The 19771-nt window shown below is 39.6% G+C and overlaps 1 protein-coding gene across 2 annotated transcripts; it reads left to right on the top strand.

Annotated features, from left to right (window-relative positions):
* Positions 1 to 1458: 1458 nt before the first annotated feature.
* Positions 1459 to 7884, top strand: LOC137007321 (gastrula zinc finger protein XlCGF7.1-like). 2 transcript variants are annotated; one of them, XM_067368621.1, is made up of 3 exons: positions 1459 to 1528; positions 2048 to 2246; positions 5933 to 7884. In XM_067368621.1, exons 2-3 carry the CDS (start codon positions 2048 to 2050, stop codon positions 6526 to 6528), a joined length of 795 nt encoding a protein of 264 aa, XP_067224722.1. In that variant the 5' UTR covers positions 1459 to 1528; the 3' UTR covers positions 6529 to 7884. The 2 variants fall into 2 exon arrangements, with proteins under 2 accessions (XP_067224722.1, XP_067224730.1); XM_067368629.1 differs by lacking the exon at positions 1459 to 1528 and having other exon boundaries at positions 1905 to 2246.
* The last annotated feature ends 11887 nt before the right edge of the window (positions 7885 to 19771 follow it).

Consider the following 19771-nt stretch of genomic DNA (forward strand, 5'->3'; position numbering starts at 1 on the left):
TCCAGGCTCAGGCGTTGAGATTGTGTAGTGGAGCTTTTAAGACATCGCCTGTCTCAGCTATTCAGGTAGAGGTAAGAGAGATGCCATTGGAACTGAGGAGACGGCATATAATAGCAAACTACTGGGTTAACTTGCAGGGGCATAATGACTCGCACCCCACAAAAGAAGTGTTGAAGGAATGCTGGAGGAAAGAGGGAAGTAAAAAGGACAACTTTGGTTATTTGGGGAACAAAACAGCAAAAGAGCTTGAGGTATCTGATATGAAAATCAGCTCTTCAATAGTACATCCAGTCATAGCCCCATGGAAGATGAGATGTCCAGAGGTAGATTGGTATTTGTTAGAGGTGAAAAGGAAAGAAGAAAGTGCTGATCTGGTTGGGGTGTTTAATGATTATACTACTGAAGTATATAAAAACTTTACTCAAATATATACAGATGGCACTAAGAACCCTGAAACAGGGGTAACAGGAATGGGTGTGGTGGTTCCAGCAAGAGGAATTGAAATCAATAGAAGAACATCTAATCATTTAGCAGTATGTACAGTGGAGATGGTGGCAATTTTAGTTGCTTTACGTTGGGTGGAAAAAGCAAAAATTAACAAAGTCATAATATGTTCAAACTCAGCTTCAGCTCTAGTTAGTTTAATATCGTTCCATTCAAGTCGACAGGATATTTTATTTGAAATTCTCTATTCAGTTACAAGAATAACACACCAAGGTGGACTGGTTATTTTTTTTTGGGTTCCGGCGCACATAGTAGTGGAGGGCAATGAAAAAGTGGACAAGGTTGCAAAGAATGCATTAAAGAAGGAACATGTAGAAATGCAAATAAGAATCAGTAAAGCAGAAGTAAAATGTATAATCTGGGAAAAAATTAACCAAAAATGGCAAGAAATGTGGGATAGTGAGGAGAAAGGGAGACATTTATACTATATCCAAAAGAGTATTAAAGTAAATAAGGTAGGAGGTGGAGATAGAAAAGAGGAAACGGTACTTAAGGCTGGGACACTGTGCTCTAAATAAAACATTAAGAATGGTGGGGAAACATCAGACGGGTATGTGTGAGCAATGTCAGGAAGAGGAATCGGTGGAACATGTAATTCTACATTGTAGGAAATATCAGAGGGAGAGGGGGATAATGGATAACAGATTTAAAGAACAAGGGGTGCAGAAACTCACTTTAAAAACAGTACTTAGTATGAATGACAGAGCACAGGTGAGAGGATTGTTGGTTTTTTTAAAGGATACTGGGCTTTATTATAGGATATAAAGGGTTTCCCCCCTTTCTTTTTTTTTTTTCTGGATATTATAGATTATACTGTAAACCTACTGACTGATCCACACTCCGGAACAGAAGGTGGCGTTAATGCACCATTAAGCTGGATGCCAAAAGCCGTTAAAAAAGAAGAAGAAGAAGAAGAAGAAGTGATTGTAGACAATGCAGCGTCTGAGCAGGACTTTTATTTTGGAGTGACGACATGACGTCATAAGACTGCGCCGAGCTCCTGCATCTGATTTGCTGAAGAAAGGTTTGTTTTAAGAATTTAAGCTGTTTTAATCGATAGAAACAGTTCAATGATTTATAGTTGTGTGTTTTGTTTTAAACAAGCGATGTAAAAAGAGTTTATTTACTATTTAATGTGACATTGTGATTCTTTATCTAACTGTAATGAAGGATATATTTGTGTGAGTAAAACTCGTATCCACTGATGAGAAACAGTAAACCTGCGTCTCATTTCTCTCTCTATAAATCATAAATCATTTTATCATGAACACGAGTTCAGTCTCTGGAGAGTAATGATGGAGAAACTGAACTTTTCAACTCCGAGTCAATTGAATCAAATACTTTGAGAAATGATTCAGTGAATCATGACACGTGCTGCTCAAACAGTGAACATGAACGACAAACACTAACAAACTAACTGATCGTGTTTTTATCAGTCATAAATATGACGTTTATTCATTTGCAGTTTTATTTTTTAGAGATTTGTTTTGTCTAACATGGTCATTTAAGACCATTAACTCTGTTAATTATTCTCTGCTTAAAGATGGAGTTTAAAAAAGAGGAGGAAAATGAAGATATAAAGATGGTGTTTATTAAAGAGGAGACTGAAGACATGACGATGGAGATTAAAAAAGAGGTGGAGGGTGAAGATATAAAGATGGTGTTTATTAAAGATGAGACTGAAGACATGAAGATTGAAGAAACATTCAGTGTGAAACATGAAGAAACTGAGGAACAAACAGGTTGGTTTTATTCTCACAGCTGAACTCATTATTAATATCTATACTTGATCATTATTAAAATGTCCAGCTCTACAGAAATAGAGAATATACTGAAGTATAATCTTACAGAAAGTGTCATAATTCACTCAGTCAGTTCATTCACTCAAGTGCACTTACTGTAGAGCTAGAGTTAAGGTTTGGCTACTTGTAAGTAAGGATTATTAACTCATTACTATAGTGAGTAAATGTAGTAATGTGTAACTACATCACTTTAAAGTACAGTGTTTCCATTCAATCTGATCCTGGACCACAAAATCAGTCTTAAGTCTCACGGGTATATTTGTATATTTGGTGGGCACCACTACTATTTTAATTATGAAAAAAATAATATATAAACATTAAGCCAAAACAAATTCATTTAAAGCTAAACTGAAACAGAAACCGGCGTTATAACCTATAATTTGGCATAATTCCAAATGTTTTAATATTCACGATTTGGAGGCTAAACTATATTATTTAAACACTTTTATTGTACACAGACTACTATAACTTTTTGTATATTTGGTTGAATGTATGTTATTTTTACAATTAACAGGCTGCGATGTCAAGTTACTAAAACTGATATATGTTGTGCGTACGCGAGGCGCTGGCGCGATCACTTGAATTTTCTTATAAAAGTGGAAACAAATCTAAAATAGGCTACTCAGACATTTATGGTCACATGTCGAATGTCGAATCTGTGAAGGGTTAAAGGTACAATATGTAATATTTTTTGCAGTTAAATATCCAAAAACCAAAAAAATGTTATGTATTTTGTTCACTTCAGAACTTACAATATCCCAAATGTTTCCAACAATTTGTAAATCGTGAGAAAATCGCAATCTTAACCAAGGCTCCAGGACGAGTGAGGAGTCGCCTGTCAATCACGTCATACCCGCTTTACCCTCAGTTACCGGTTTTATTTTGTAGAAACCATGGAAACACCAAAGACGCTTTAATAAATCACATGTTTTAAGGGAACAACTTTTTTTTTTCATAGGCAGAAAACAAATTATCGTTATATAGTTTAACACGTTTAGTCTTGTTTAAATCTAATTTTCTTGCAATTACCATGTTTTACCATGCCTCAAAGAAAAACACTATTTTGTGAAGTAGCTAACATAACATAATCAGATGCAGCATTATTTTTAGTAACAGTAATACAGCATTTTCTCCATCATACAATATGTTTTAAAATGAATCGCATGTCATTTATCAACACAAGCCATCCAGCATTTAACATGATATTGTAAAATCGATCTATCTTACTGCAGTGTGTAACAGTGTCTCACAGCAGCCGCCGAGCGAACGCTCAGAGTAACGTTATAACATCATTTTCAACACTCTCAAATGTATCTAATATGATAAACAGAGCTGTCACCTCATACTAAAGAGTATATTCTTTGCTCATACTAATGACTGAAGTAGTAGTAGTATAATTTTCTTGTAATAATAATTACCATTATCAATATTTTTTTTTTTTTTACAAACACTGAATGAGAAACAGTATCTTAAGCACCACCACCAGTTCTGCTTAGTTAAAATGACAAATATGCATTCATGGTTACCAAGTTTTAATTCTTGTTGATAAAGTTATATTATTAATTACATAATACTTGATTGATTGATGTTAAGAGCTTTGCCATATTAAAAAGAAAAGCTAATTTGGTGGAATCATATATAATTTTTTGTTCTAGCTTTATTCTGTGCTATCATCTCCGCTGGTTTCAAAATATGTCTCTGTTTTCTCCTCGTCCGGCACCAACACAACCTTGTTTCTGCAGTGACTTTAAACATGTTTCCTATAACAATGTCTGATGTTTATGTTTGACGAGGCGTGAGCAAGTCAAACAAACCACGCTAAATCTGATCAGAGCGCTCGGACTGAAACAGACTTCCAGAAATACAATTTTTGAATAGGATTTCAGACCACATATGAATGTAGCTGGAAATGGATTTGTATAAATCACATTTCATGTTGTGGTTGTATGATTGGTCATGGGAGCTGATCAATTGTTGTTCATGGTTATCGTGCCACCAGCTGGCAGCAGTAAGTGTGGCACATAGTCAAGCCTTTTAAAATAGTCCTTTTATTGTTACAGTATTTTCTGGAACATAAGTGCATCTACAAATCAGCTCCATGGCAAATTCCAAGCAATCAAGAGCTTAGAGAGGTACATTTAACCCTTATAGGGTCTTTGGGGTCTTTTTAGTCTTTGTCCAAATGACATGAAACTTTGTACAGTGGTTAACACTTTCTAGATCTACAAAAAAAAAAAAAAAAAAAATTGAGTATCTAATTTTGTAACAAAATAATTGTTTTTTTAAAAAACAAACGTAATTTTACTCTGTTTATTAATGTATTGACTTCATATTTGTGCAGTTTTATAAAGGATTTATCATTTCTTTTACATTTATTTAAATAAATAAATCTTTTTTTTTGAGTAGGTTTTTATACAAAAACAGCTTTTTATGTGCAATTCACTTTCTAAAAGACCCAAATTTCTAAATTTCATTCATTGGGATCACATGGATAATTTGACATGGTTTAGTGTAAGATTTTTGCCCATCTTTTGGAAAGTGCAGTTTTAAAAGTAAAAAACGATCACCTTATCCAGTAGATGCTGCAGAGCTTCACTATCCTCAAGCAACTGCACAAATGTTGAATAAAAAAAATATAAACAGAGTAAAATTACATTTGTTTTTTGTTAATTTTTTGTTGTTGTTGTTGTTTAAAAAAAACAATGTTACAAAATTACATTTTGTTGCCTGGGGTCTGTGGAGACCCCGAAGACCCTGGGTGTACTTTCCAAACGAAGACCACACAAGGGTTAAAGTAGTAGACAGATTCTGTTAGTTCAGAGTAAACAATGATGTACATCTGAGTCCTTAAGATGGAGGGAAGTTAGCAAGGGAAGGGCATAAAAATCTGAACTTGAGTACAGCCCTGGAGTACCTCAACGGGACACTTTGTAGATTTATTTGAAATATCCATCAGTCTCAGATCAGAGAATCAGTAACCTAGAGCAGGAATGTCCAATCCTGTTCCTGGACATCTACATACATGCAGAGTTCAGATCCAACACTGATCGAACACACCTGCCCCTGAAGATCTTAGTTCACTGCTTCAGGTGTGTTTGATCAGTGTTGGAGCTGAACTCTGCAGGAAATGTAGATCCAAAGCCACTGGAAGGCAAGCCTGCAACTTTTAGCCAAAAAAGCGTAACGACTAATGCTATGCTAACGGTACACAGAGAATGAAACCAGAGGCTGTTTTTCGAATGGATGAGAGGCTTCACTATGCTGATTAAACAGCTTTTGTGGGGAAATAGTTAATCCTTTAATTAATGGATAGCCTGTTTGCCAATCTTCAGCATGAGTTCAGCATGTTTTACACAAAACAATACTTTAGAATAGATAGGCGTACCTACGGGGTACACATGACGCAAAAATATAAATCAGCCTTAAGTCTTCAGGAATGCTTGAAAATTAAGGGCCGGTGTATTCGATTAGGGATGAAACTTAAGTCTGCAAAACAGTGGCCCTCCAGTACCAAAGCTGCCTATTTCTGATCCATACGATTGGATAGGGTATAGATCATACATGTTGTTGATTTTGATGCTTTAAATGTCTGAATTGTTTTTTGTTTTGTCTATTTTTTGTCCTAGACCTGATGGCACTGAGAGAGGCAAGTCATGAACTTAATGAAAGGGAAGAAGAGAAAGAACATTATAATTTAATGAGTGAAGAAAAATCAACAGAGTTTTCCTTACAAAAAGGAGCTCAAAAGACAGGAACTAAAAGTTGTTTCACTTGCCAACAGTGTGGAAAGAGTTTCAAACATAAAAAACACCTTATAGACCACATGAGCATTCACACTGGAGAGAAACCTTTCACCTGCCAACAGTGTGGACAGAGTTTCAGAAGAAAAGGAAACCTTAAAGTCCACATGATGAGTCACACTAGAGAAAAGCCTCACACCTGCACTCTGTGCGGGAATGTCTTCAAACGGGAGCATAGCCTCAGGCAACACATGAGAATTCACACTGGAAAGAGCCCATTCACCTGCCAACAGTGTGGAAAGAGTTTCAGTGACAAAGGAAGCCTTGAAAGACACATGAGAATTCACACTGGAGAAAAGCCTTACACCTGCCAACAATGTGGACAGAGTTTCAGTCAAAAAGGAAACCTTAAAGTCCACATGTCAACTCACACTGGAGTAAAGCCTGTAACTTTGATTCATTATTTTGTAATATCAAAATAAAATTGAACAGCTCAATATTGCACAACAGTTCACAAAGCTTACGCTACTATCACAAACTCGTTTACGAGTTTAAACTTGTTTACGGTTGATCAAATCTATCAAACCAAGAAACCAGAATGAGCTTTTATCATTTACATAACTTGTATCTTTTTTTTAACTTTAAAAGTTGTCACCTTTTATAGCATTTTGTGTCTGCTGGTATTAAATTGAATATGGAACCAGCTTACTTTATTTGTTTTTAACTTTGTTAAATGTTAACATTCTTCATGGTATCGTTTGCAGTGAAGAGAAGATATTTATCCCATTGAATGATAATTTGGTGTGTAGCGTCTGGATGGATCCGTTCGTAGTCAATAAACTTTGGATTGTTCAGAACGCTTTTAGCAGGCTGGACTGTTCAGTAAAATCTCCCCTCGGTTCCGGCCGGTCTGCAAAAGACAAGCCCTTTTGACAACTTTACCACCTGGCCGAAGCTGACCAGGCGGCTATACTGCCAGCTCTTGGGACTTCAAAGGACCAACCCCCTGTTGTGGGCCCAGAGACTCAGTACCAGATCACACACATAGACATGCCTAGAGATGGCATGTACAGTTATTCTCAAAATATGACTGTGCCAAAAGTACCCATCATATATACACGTGCATGTATGTTTCCCATTGTTTAGGTTAAATAATTGTAGGTGTGTTAGATGTGATGAGTTTAGATTCTTTTTAAAGCTCTTTATCTCTCTTATTCCATAATGTATCTCACATCCCTGTAGAATGCATTGTTCTATTTTTAATAGTACTTCGAAGAAAAACGAACACTGATCCAACCTCGTAAATTATGCAAATGAGTTCGCAAGAGAAGACAAAGGAATCCTTGCCCGCCAAAGATTGCATTGCATCTATTGGCCACCCAACTCGGGAGGTGGGTTAGTTTCGTTTTCCATAAAAGCAAAGACGCACAGTTTCTCCCGATTGTCTCTCGAGCACCTCGTGCACGTCTCTCCCGGACTTCTCCGGTGACCACGCGCCTCCATCGTGCTCCTCTTTCGGGAACACCACTTCTTTGGACTCTCTCTCTCTTCGGTTGAGTTACTCTTCAGTAAACCTCGTTTGAAAACCCCGCCGGAGAAACCCTCTCGGAAAGGACCAACCAAGCCAAGCGCACTAAAACTCTACTGCACACTGACTTGAACAAATATGCAAGTATTATGATTTCTTTGAAATTCGTTTAAACTGATTTCTGTGCTGGCTTTCAAAAGGTTTAACTGTTGTAATTTGCCATTCTTTGATCATCTTTCTTTTCCTGTCTTCATTTTCACTCTTGTGTAACTTATGTTTATATCTTCTGTATATATTTAGATGTATAACCTCGGTAGTTTTCATATATTAAACACATTATTCATACTCGATTGTTCTCTTGCTCATTCAACAAAAACCAGGTCCTACTTCCGCTGGTCCTACTTCCTACTTCCGCTCAATTTCATTTCGCTTCTGTACTCAGTCTGAGACAGCATCAGAGCTTTCTGTTTACCACCGGTCTGGAAACAGCCGGGCCAATCAACGAACAGAGGGCGGGCTGAGAGCCGTGACGTAGATGTTAAGCGCCGAGTCTTACATTGTAGGTTAGAGAAATCGAAAACCGAACGCGGAAATGGCTGAGACACGGGATGCAGTTCGCTCGGTTATGGAGAACATTCAACTCAAACTGAAGCCAGCTGTGTTTAAAAGATCTAATCCTAAGTTTGAGAGTTGGCTACAAATATTTTCTTGTTTCACTCTGTCAAAAATAAGTTTAGAGCCCGTGATTGTACCGTGTATGCGTAGATTAACTTCGCATAATCTGCAAAAGTCGTTTACAGCCATGTTCACTCCGGTATTTCGCTCGCATCATCATGTGTTTACAACAGGTTTACAATGGAAGTTCAATCATAGATTTGAGCTCGATGCATGATGCCTGTGCTTCGATGAGGCTGTAAAGGCGCATACCATACGTCATAACTAAACGATTCTGATTGGCTTACGGGTAACCAATGATTTTAAACTTCAGACAATCGCCCCCTAGCGAGAGAGTAAACACTTCTCTATTATGCCATTCCAGACTCTGTCTACGAAGCAAAGTGAAGTAGCAGAGTCTGGTATTACCAGGCTAACTAAAAAGCACACATAAAACTTATATGGGATTTTTAGGTCATATATGAATACTGCAAAATTCTTATACGAGTTTTACACGACAACAGTATGCAATAGTATATGATTTTAGTAGAAAATGTGTATGAATATCAGTAAATTTCCTATACAAATCATTTAAAATTCTTGATTGAATCATATGCAAGTCACATAGGATTCATTTAAATTTTGCATCATTTGCTCATATGAATTTTATACAGATTATATGTTTTTAATAGGTAAATTGTGTCTGTTCTTCAAACTTTGTTTCCACCTAATTCCTCGTATCTCTACATATAATTATCTTATATGATTTCAGTCAATATTACAATATCTCTGCATATACAAATCATATATGATTTCAATTACTTGCACAAATTTACATTAGAAATACTTTTATTTCAACACAATCAACAAGACAATCAAATTATACTCCAAAAGAGTAATTTAAAATTACAACTTGATATCAAACTGAACTTTGCGAAGACAAAACAAACACACACACTCACACAAGCTCCCATATATACTGTACCAGCTTAGAATTTTTTTTAAAAGGCCTGGAAAAGTAAACGTTATAATTCCAGGTCATTCCAGCATCTTACATTACCCTGTCAGGCTTGCAACTGGGACTGGGGAGCTAAAATCCTATAAAAAGAACTGTTTTGCACAGCTTCTTTCGTATGCTTGCACTCTGTAACTCCAGGGTAGTTAATTTTGCGATGTGGTGCAGCCTTACTTTGTGAAATACAGACACCACAAATGACACAAGCATGAAATGATGGTTCTCAATTCCGAATTGGGTGTCTGCAATGTGCTCCCTGAGTAAGAACACATCCTCTGACCCAATCTCCGCCCGAATGAAACGGTTGACAAAGGACACACGGACACCTTGTCCCTTTGAGTTTTGTCGAATCATACGCTCTGCTGCTCTGACCAACTTCACTGTTCCCTCTGAGGGGATCATCAGCCCACCATTGTTTTTAAGTTCAAGCAGGTGGTAGCTCTGGTCAAAAGATGAGGGTACAGCAGTTGTGACGAGGCTTGCACGGCACACCTCACAGGACAGTTTTTTCAGAATGTTTCTGACAACAAACCCTGAAATGTAGACAAGGGCATTGTCCACAAGACCACCAAAGCGGGTGGGCAGGTAACTGTGGTCACATATGACTGCAGGAATGTTTGCAAATGGGGACAGAAGCTCTTCCTCTGCCATTAAAACAGAGTGCATGTCTGCAGCTGATAGGGACACGGTTTCATCTTGTGCTGCCACGTTGCCTGACCCACTTGGTGAGACACCACACCGGACCATCAGACGACGGAAAATGCCTTGGAAGTGCCCTGCAGTTGGATTGTTATTCCAGCCTCCTAAAAAAAAAAAAAACCTTTACATTAGATTACCTTTACAAACCTTTACCTTAGATTACAGAGATGTTTAATGAGGACAGTCAGAGTCATAATAGATATATCTTCTGAGGTTAAGTAAGGAAACTGTATAACCATTTTTTTCCCACAGGTAGGCTATAAAAGGTAAGTAAGGTAATAACTGTATAACCATGTTTCTTCAAAAGGTAGGCTATAAAAAAGATACACGCTGGTGTGGCAGGGAGGGCGTGGTTCAGTGAAGTCTGCAGCAGGAGAGAGAGTCGGGAGATGCTTGGTAAGTGAGTGGGTTAATTGTAAATCACGAACACCTGTTTCTAATTCCAGTAATTGGCACGGAGACAGGATAAAACACCAGGAGAAGCAGGAGTGTGTGAGAGAGAGAGGGACTGCTGACTGAGAAACACTGGGACTGAGCTGGAGAGCACTACTGGAGTGAAGCCCGTCTGTGGATGTGGATTGTTTATTGTGCGTTGCACAGACTTTTGTTTGGACATCTTGTTATTGAAATAAAAACTCAGTCAGCAGTCAAAGTCGACCCTGTCCTCTTCCTTCCCTACGAACTTGAACTTGTTACACTGGTGCCGAAACCCGGGAGGAAGGAGGGACATGCTGTCGGAGAGCCCTCGCTGCTGAGGGGGATCGCGGTGCTGCGGAGATCGGGCAGCGCGGGATTGAAGACTGCGAGAGGCTGCCCGAGGCGGTGGTACTGGAGCCTAGTGAAAGGTGGGACGGAGAGCTCGAGGCCGTGCCCCTGGGACGAGGTGGGGTGGCTGCCGTCCAAGAGGGAGCGGAGGAGTCGCCGCCGTTCGCCGTGGGCCGGAGCCTGCTGCCGTCCGCCATAAAGGGGAGGAGCAGGGAACGGGGGACTCGCTGCCGGCTGCCCTCAGTCGGAGGAGCCATCGCCGGCCGCCAGGAGGCGGTCGAGGATCGGGCCGTCCACCGAGCGTCCAGTGCCACCGCATGGCACCGCGAAGAAGAGCCTCTCGGCATGCTGAGGACCAAGCGACAGTGTGTCGGGGAACCGGACCAAGAATTTTTTTTTTCTCTTTTTCCTCTCTCCCCTCTCTCGTCCTGTCGCTCCCCTTGCTTCCGTCTCCTTTCTCTCGTCTCGTCTGTCCTTACCCCCCAGGTGCTGCGGCCGCCGAGACAGGCCCCGGGGGGGAGTAGAGCACAGTCTCGGGAGTACCCCCCGGCCTGCGAGGGGCGATGGGGGTATGTGGCGACCAGGGCGGGCGAGAGCCGTGAGGGAACGGCGCGAGGCCGGTGGCGCGAGTGTTAATGAGCTTCACCTGGGAGGCGCACCGGCCTTGAGTCCCTCACGGAGGAGCTCCGGGAGCATAAAAGGAGGAGCGACTACCGTGGAGGACGAGAGAGGACCAGGCCTGGACTTTATTTTATGGTTTATTATGTTTGTGTGGCCGGCAGACGTCCGCGAGGGTCTGCCGGCATTACTTTCGTTTTGTTTGTTTATTTTATATTAAAGTTTTGTTGAATGCTCGCCGGTTCCCGCCTCCTTCTTCCCACATCTACTAACCTCGTTACAGCTGGTGTCTGATGTGCCGTTTACTTTAGGGGGTGGATTACTTCATGAAGTGATAGCCACCAATAAGTGACCAGTCTGAGAGGTCTATCACATCAAAACATACTGTAAACTAGGGATGTATAGGTACTATATATATATATATATATACCACCCAGAAGGTACCAATATCCGGTCTGGCCCACTAAAAAAACTAATTTTAATATGAAAATTATACCTGAAGCCCTGACAGAATTGAACAAAAGCTCCAAGTGATCCTGACTGAAGCGGTATGTGCAGACATAACGCTGAACTTGGAGCAGGTCAGGAATCATCATCAACAATGTGTCCACGTTGATGACAAAGCCAATGACTGACCGATACCTTCAAAAGAAAACATTTCATTAAAAAGCACCTTGTAATTGCAGTTATTGAAAGACATTAATTGACTTTTCTACAAATATTCATAACATGTAACTCAACACATGGTGACAGAGATAGCGGCAGCAATACATGTTTTGCTCCAATAAAGTCCCTGAATGGTAAATGATTTAAGTGCAGTACAAATCTACTGGGTGCAAAATTACTGGGTGCTTCTTGAGAGTATAGGTCAGTGTCAGGAACAACTAGGAACTATATATTAAAACTGAACAAGGATAGATTAAAAACAAGAACATGTCATACATACCATTTGACACCTCTATAACCTGAAAAACACTGAACACAAGAAGATTCTAACATGCAGAGACAAAAATCATAAACAAGAAGAAAAAGTGCAATACAAGATATGCTCCTTAAAGCAGGAGGGACTCACATCACCTCCTGCCTCTGGTTTTGCAAACAGCAACATCATATGAACATACATACCATATTTGAGACCTTTCCTGTATGACCTGAAAAATACTGAACAGAAGAGTCAACAGAAACAAAACTGCAGACAGCAAAACGATCCAAACCAGAGAAAGAGCATCTTATGAACTCGATGCGTAACAAGAGAACAGAGCATCATATTAACTTATGATTTTGTGAACTTTTCGTGGAAACCATACGATATTAAAAAAAAAAAAAAAACTCTTTGTTTGGTGGAGGGGTGTGCCATCTTTCATCACCAAACTGAGCAAGTATTCCCTGCCTCTCAACAAGAGCTCTACTCTCTCTGTCCAATTCAAAGCACCCAGAGGAGCTTTGTATCCCTTGGCACGGGGATTGCGGCTGTTCAGGTCCAACAACCTGTCAATCATCTTAAAAAAAAGCATAAGGCTCTGTTAACTGATATATCACCCATAACAGTAGTATCGTATCATGGAAATCAAATTATAATCTTTTATTTAGTACACAGTAGGGCTGGGCGATATATCGAATGCTTTTGTCACGCGCATTTCGCCAGTAAAGCCGGTTCCCTGATTGCCGCTTAAGCCGATTTAGCGGTAATCAGGGAACCGGCTTTACTGACGAAATGTGCTTGACAAAAGCATTCGATATATCGCCCAGCCCTAGTACACAGCTCTGCTTGGATTTCCCTCTACAGGTAAGTATAAACAGAGATGGCTTTCATGCAGAATATGCAGTGTTATATAACAACCTCAATGAATTTTTAAATTCACAGTTTTTAAACTGTGAATAACCAAGGTCCCTCAGTGTGCGCAGTGCTACCACTACAGAGTGACTCAATGTTTGAGCAGCCAAGGACACTTTCATCTTCTGGACGTCAAATTGAACATGCTTGTTTGTTATCTTGTTGGCCGCATGCATATCCACAAACACCCTGTCAGCGGTCACTGGATGTTCAAAGAAGGTTTTTAACGGCTCATGGGGGTTTCCCTTTAGCTGACACCCGAGCTGGTTGCACATGTTGACATTGGAGGCATGTCCATCCATTGTCATGCAGACCACTTTTATGCCACGTGCATGCAATTCCTCCAGAGCATGGACAACCAGGACCTTCTTTGTGTCTGGAGACAGATACTTTGTGAGGTAGTAGGCAATTGGAGCTTTCCAATGACCCTGTATTCCTACCACCATAAAAACAAGCACCTCTGTGGCTAAATCAGTCTCATCCATGCCATTCCCCATATCCACATATCCAGACATTTTCTGGGTATGGGGATTGTACTGGGCATGTTTTTTGATGGCCATGGCATCCAACATGAGGGCCACAGAGCCATATTTAGCAGGGTCTTCTTCACATCTTCTCTTCAACATGTCCAACATCATTGTGTTGAGCCCAGGCCTGGTGTCCACTGATTGCATCCACCTTTACAAAAAGAAAATAAATAGCTATTTGAGTGCTTCAACCCTTGGATCCCTATTTTGGGCACTTTTTCATTAGCTATTGTAATTGTACGTTTTCCCTTTTATTAGGGGCCAAGCCCCGAAGGGGCTGTAGCCCCTATTGTAATTGTACGTTTTCCCTTTTATTATTATTATTCTTCCTCCCGAATGGGAGTCTATGGCAGCCCTATCAACGGAACATGAGAAAATGATGAAATTTGGCACAGTTGTAGAGATGCTCATGAATAGTGATTGGACCAAATTTGGAGTCTCTAGAACCAACTATAGCGCCACCACCAGTTCAAAATTTCAACATTCTAACGGTTTTAACATTTGAACTCTTTGTCATAGAAAAATTAAATTTAGTTCATCTGATTCGTCTCTTCATGCTGATGCTATTCAACTTCTTACATTAAGTCTCCACCCATTACAGTAGCGGCCATTTTGAAAAGTACAGTATTTGTTTTTTTCGCTTCTCCTCCTTCAAAATTTGTCCAATTTTGTCCAGACTTTGATCAGGTGATCTTTGGTCTGAGCCGCACAGAAATGACTGAACAGATTTTTTTTATTCATCTTTGTTCAAAAGTTATGATGTCACGAAGTTAACGAGGTTGACCCGAAATTGCTATAGAGGCTGTATCTCCGCCAAACTTTGAGCAATCGAAACAAAAATTGGTACCCTTGATCAAGACCATGATCTGAGGTTCCATGCCGAATTTGGGAACAGCGCCACCTACAGGTCATGAGATATGAAAAATGGCTATTTTGGCCAATAACTTTTGAACAGTTTGTCAGAATCAAGATCTTGGTGTCTATGGATTCCCTGTGCCATGCCGAATCCGAGGATATCGAATTCGTCAACATCGGATGAACCACGTGTCCGCTATTTTGAATTTTGTCATAAATTGCAATAACTTTTAAACAATTTGACATATCATCACAAAATTTGGTACATATTACCATCAGAGTGTCCTGAAGGTACATGAGAAGTTTCAGCACAGCGCCACCTAGTGTTCCACAGATATAATGATTTTTGCAAAATTGTTTATAACTTTTGAAAACATTATCCAAAATTTGTCTGCTTTATGTCATTTTATTCCCTGGCTTATGCCGATTCCGACAATGTGTCATTTGTCATTTTCCTTAAATGTACCTGTCTGCCATATTGAATTAAATCAAAAACAGTTTTTTCGCTACTCCTCCCACAAATTTTGGTCAATTTTGTCCAAAATCAGCTCAGATGATCTTTGGACCGAGCCGCACAGAAATGACTAAACGGATTTTTGATATTCGCTACCATTCCCAAGATATTCATCTCTGAATGTGACCTTGCTTGTGTTTGTTGTCTTATACTAGTTAGCTTAGCACAGTAATTGCTTAGCATGCTAAACTAGTGCTATTCTTTCTAATGTGGTCTTCAGTCAACAGGTTAACCAAAACTTAGTTGGCATTAAATAACTTTGCATACTAATATGGTTAACATGCTATGAAGATTTTTTTTTTGTGAACTCTTTGTCACACTGAAACCTCTGCTTAGCATACTGATGAACTTGCATGGCTGATTAGCTCAATGTGTTACGCCACGGATCCCGAATGCTCTGCATCGTGGGTTCGAAACTCAGTGTGACACATGCCCAGACCGCATGAGGTACTGTGGCAGGAAAAGATGCAGAACTTGTGTCTGTTCTAGGCATTCTGCCTAAAACTGGTCTAATCTGAAGCTATCACATGCAATTCCTTTATGTCCAAATTCGTAGTTATTCTTCTTCCCCCTGTATGGTAATCAATGAACCATAAGAAGGAAAATTATCAAATTTGGCATGCTTGTAGTGATAGTAATTAAAAGTAATTTGACCAACTTTGGAGTATCTAGGACTAAGTCTATAGCGCCACCACCAGTTCAAATATTCACTTTTGTAAAGGTTATAACTTTTGAACCCTTTGTTCCAGAAAAATGAATGTCAATACAACTGATTCCTCTCTTCATACTGATCACATTCAATATCTTACATTAAGTCTCCACCCAGTACAGTAGTGGCCATTTTGAAAAGTACAGTATTCCGTTTTTTCGCTACTCCTTCAAAATTTGTCCAATTTTGTCCAAACTTTGATCAGGTGATCTTTGGTCTGAGCCGCACAGAAATGACTGAACAGATTTTTTTTATTCATCTTTGTTCAAAAGTTATGATGTCACGAAGTTAACGAGGTTGACCCAAAATTGCTATAGAGGCTGTATCTCGGCCAAACTTTGAGCAATCAAAACTAAAATTGGTACACTTGATCAAGACCATGATCTGAGGTTCCATGCCAAATTTAGGAACAGCGCCACCTACAGGTCATGAGATCTGAAAAATGGCTATTTTGGCCAATAACTTTTGAACACTTTATTAGAAAATCAAGATCTTGGTGTCTATGGATTCCCTGTGCCATGCCGAATCCGAGGATATCGAATTCGTCAACATCGGATGAACCACGTGTCCGCCATTTTGAATTTTGTCATAAATTGCAATAACTTTTAAACAATTTGACATATCTTCACACAAATTGGTATGTATGACCTTTAGAAGGTCCTGAAGGTACCTGAGAAGTTTCAACACAGCGCCACCTACTGTTCCACAGATGTAATGATTATTGCAAAACCACTTATAACTTTTGAAAACACTTTCCAAAATGTGTATGCTTTATGTCATTTTATTCCCTGGCTTATGCCGATTCCGACGATGTGTCATTTGTCATTTTCCTTAAATGTACCTGTCCGCCATATTGAAATAAATGGAAAACAGTTTTTTTCGCTACTCCTCCTACAATTTTTGTCCAATTTTGTCCAAAATCAGCTCAGGTGATCTTTGGACCGAGCCGCACAGAAATGACTGAATGGATTTTTGATATTCGCTACCATTCCCAAGATATTCATCTCTGAATGTGACCTTGCTTGTGTTTGTTGTCTTATGCTAGTTAGCTTAGCATGCTAATTGCTTAGCATGCTAACCAGTTGTCATTCTCTTTAATGTGGCTCTTCAGTTATCAAGTTAACCATGAGCTTCATTAGCATTAAGTTAGCTTAGCATGCTAATATGGATAGCATGCTAAGTAATGCTTTTTTTGTGAATTCTTTGTTAGACTAAAAGGTTTCTTCCACAGTCTGTTGAATGTGCATCCTCAAGTAGCTCAATGTGTAAAGCCAGTTATCTGAAGAGCCCTGTATCCGAAGTTAGTGGGTTCGAATCCCAGGTGGAGCGGTTTTATAAAATAGTGTGTTTTGATTCCTTTACTGCCTCTTGGATTAGAAATAAATGCTTTTTGTTTCATGCTGTGTTCATTTTCATCTAAGCTTATGTACATTCTGAGTTCATTCTTGCCCGTAATTCTGAACCAGCTGTTTCATGTTTGTTCATTTTCTGCTGTTTTTCCTCTTCCTGCTCTGTATTGCACTACAGCATGATGAGCTGCAGAATGATCTAAAGTGCAGCTTTATAAGAATTCTTCATTTTGAGTTCATTTTCACATGAACTAATAAACTTCGGCAGGTGTGAAAACATTCACTTGCACAGTGGTGCAATGAGATGAGAAATGGACCTTGGACCACAATTGTATAACCATTTTTTCCCCACAGGTAGGCTATAAAAGGTAAGTAAGGTAATAACTGTATAACCATGTTTCTTCCAAAGGTAGGCTATAAAAAAGATACACACTGGTGTCTGATGTGCCGTTTACTTTAGGGGGTGGATTACTTCATGAAGTGATAGCCACCAATAAGTGACCAGCCTGAGAGATCTATCACATCAAAACATACTGTAAACTAGGGATGTATAGGTACTATATATATATATATATATATATATATATATATATATATATATATATATATCTTCTACTATAATTTGCCCACCCAGAAGGTACCAATATCCGGTCTCGACCATGGACTAAAAAAACTAATTATAAATATGAAATTATACCTGAAGCCCTGACAGAATTGAACAAAAGCTCCAAGTGATCCTGACTGAAGCGGTATGTGCAGACATAACGCTGAACTTGGAGCAGGTCAGGAATCATCATCAACAATGTGTCCACGTTGATGACAAAGCCAATGACTGACAGATACCTTCAAAAGAAAACATTTCATCAAAAAGATCATGGCAAAACAAGACACCTCAAGAGCACCTTGTAATTGCAGTTATTGAAAGACATTAATTGACTTTTCTACAAATATTCATAACATGTAACTCAACACATGGTGACAGAGATAGCGGCAGCAATACATGTTTTGCTCCAATAAAGTCCCTGAATGGTAAATGATTTAAGTGCAGTACAAATCTACTGGGTGCAAAATTACTGGGTGCTTCTTGAGAGTATAAGTCCGTGTCAGGAACAGCTAGGAACTATATTAAAACTGAACAAGGATAGATTAAAAACAAGAACATGTCATACATACCATTTGACACCTCTATAACCTGAAAAACACTGAACACAAGAAGATTCTAACATGCAGAGACAAAAATCATAAACAAGAAGAAAAAGTGCAATACAAGATATGCTCCTTAAAGCAGGAGGGACTCACATCACCTCCTGCCTCTGGTTTTGCAAACAGCAACATCATATGAACATACATACCATATTTGAGACCTTTCCTGTATGACCTGAAAAATACTGAACAGAAGAGTCAACAGAAACAAAACTGCAGACAGCAAAACGATCCAAACCAGAGAAAGAGCATCTTATGAACTCGATGCGTAGCAAGAGAACAGAGCATCATATTAACTTATGATGTTGTGAACTTTTCGTGGAAACCATACGATATTTAAAAAAAAAAACCTTTGTTTGGTGGAGGGGTGTGCCATCTTTCATCACCAAACTGAGCAAGTATTCCCTGCCTCTCAACAAGAGCTCTACTCTCTCTGTCCAATTCAAAGCACCCAGAGGAGCTTTGTATCCCTTGGCACGGGGATTGCGGCTGTTCAGGTCCAACAACCTGTCAATCATCTTAAAAAAAAGCATAAGGCTCTGTTAACTGATATATCACCCATAACAGTAGTATCGTATCATGGAAATCAAATTATAATCTTTTATTTAGTACCCAGTAGGGCTGGGCGATATCTCGAATGCTTTTGTCACGCGCATTTCGCCAGTAAAGCCGGTTCCCTGATTGCTGCTAAATCGCCATCACCTGCTTTCAAATGAAGCGGCATTTAATAGACAGAGCCGTAGTTCACTGATAAGCCACGCAATATCGCGTTCAATTTCGATATGAATCGCCGTCGATATTGAACGCGATATTGCGTGGCTTATCAGTGAACCACGGCTCTGTCTATTAAATGCCGCTTCATTTGAAAGCAGGTGATGGAGATTTAGCGGTAATCAGGGAACCGGCTTTACTGACGAAATGCGCGTGACAAAAGCATTCGATATATCGCCCAGCCCTAGTACACAGCTCTGCTTAGATTTCCCTCTACAGGTAAGTAAAAACAGAGATGGTTTTCATGCAGAATATGCAGTGTTATATAACAATGTTTGCATGTTATGTTACCTCAATGAATTTTTAAATTCCAAGGTATAACCAAGGTCCCTCAGTTGTGCGCAGTGCTACCACTACAGAGTGACTCAATGTTTGAGCAGCCAAGGACACTTTCATCTTCTGGCCATCAAATTTTACATGCTTGTTTGTCATCTTGTTGGCCGCATGCAGTCCATCTTTTGTTTGCACATTGTTGAGCTCAACGATGTATGACCAGCTGATTTCTCGAGTGGCGCTGGTTATCGGGCTGTAAGCCTGCTACATGTTGCGTGCCAGTTTCAACATGTGACAAACGTCCATCAACACAAACACCCTGTCAGCGGTCACTGGATGTTCAAAGAAGGTTTTTAACGGCTCATGGGGGTTTCCCTTTAGCTGACACCCGAGCTGGTTGCACATGTTGAC

Source organism: Chanodichthys erythropterus, chromosome 3, assembly GCF_024489055.1.
Source record: "Chanodichthys erythropterus isolate Z2021 chromosome 3, ASM2448905v1, whole genome shotgun sequence".
Classification (NCBI taxonomy): Eukaryota; Metazoa; Chordata; class Actinopteri; order Cypriniformes; family Xenocyprididae; genus Chanodichthys; species Chanodichthys erythropterus.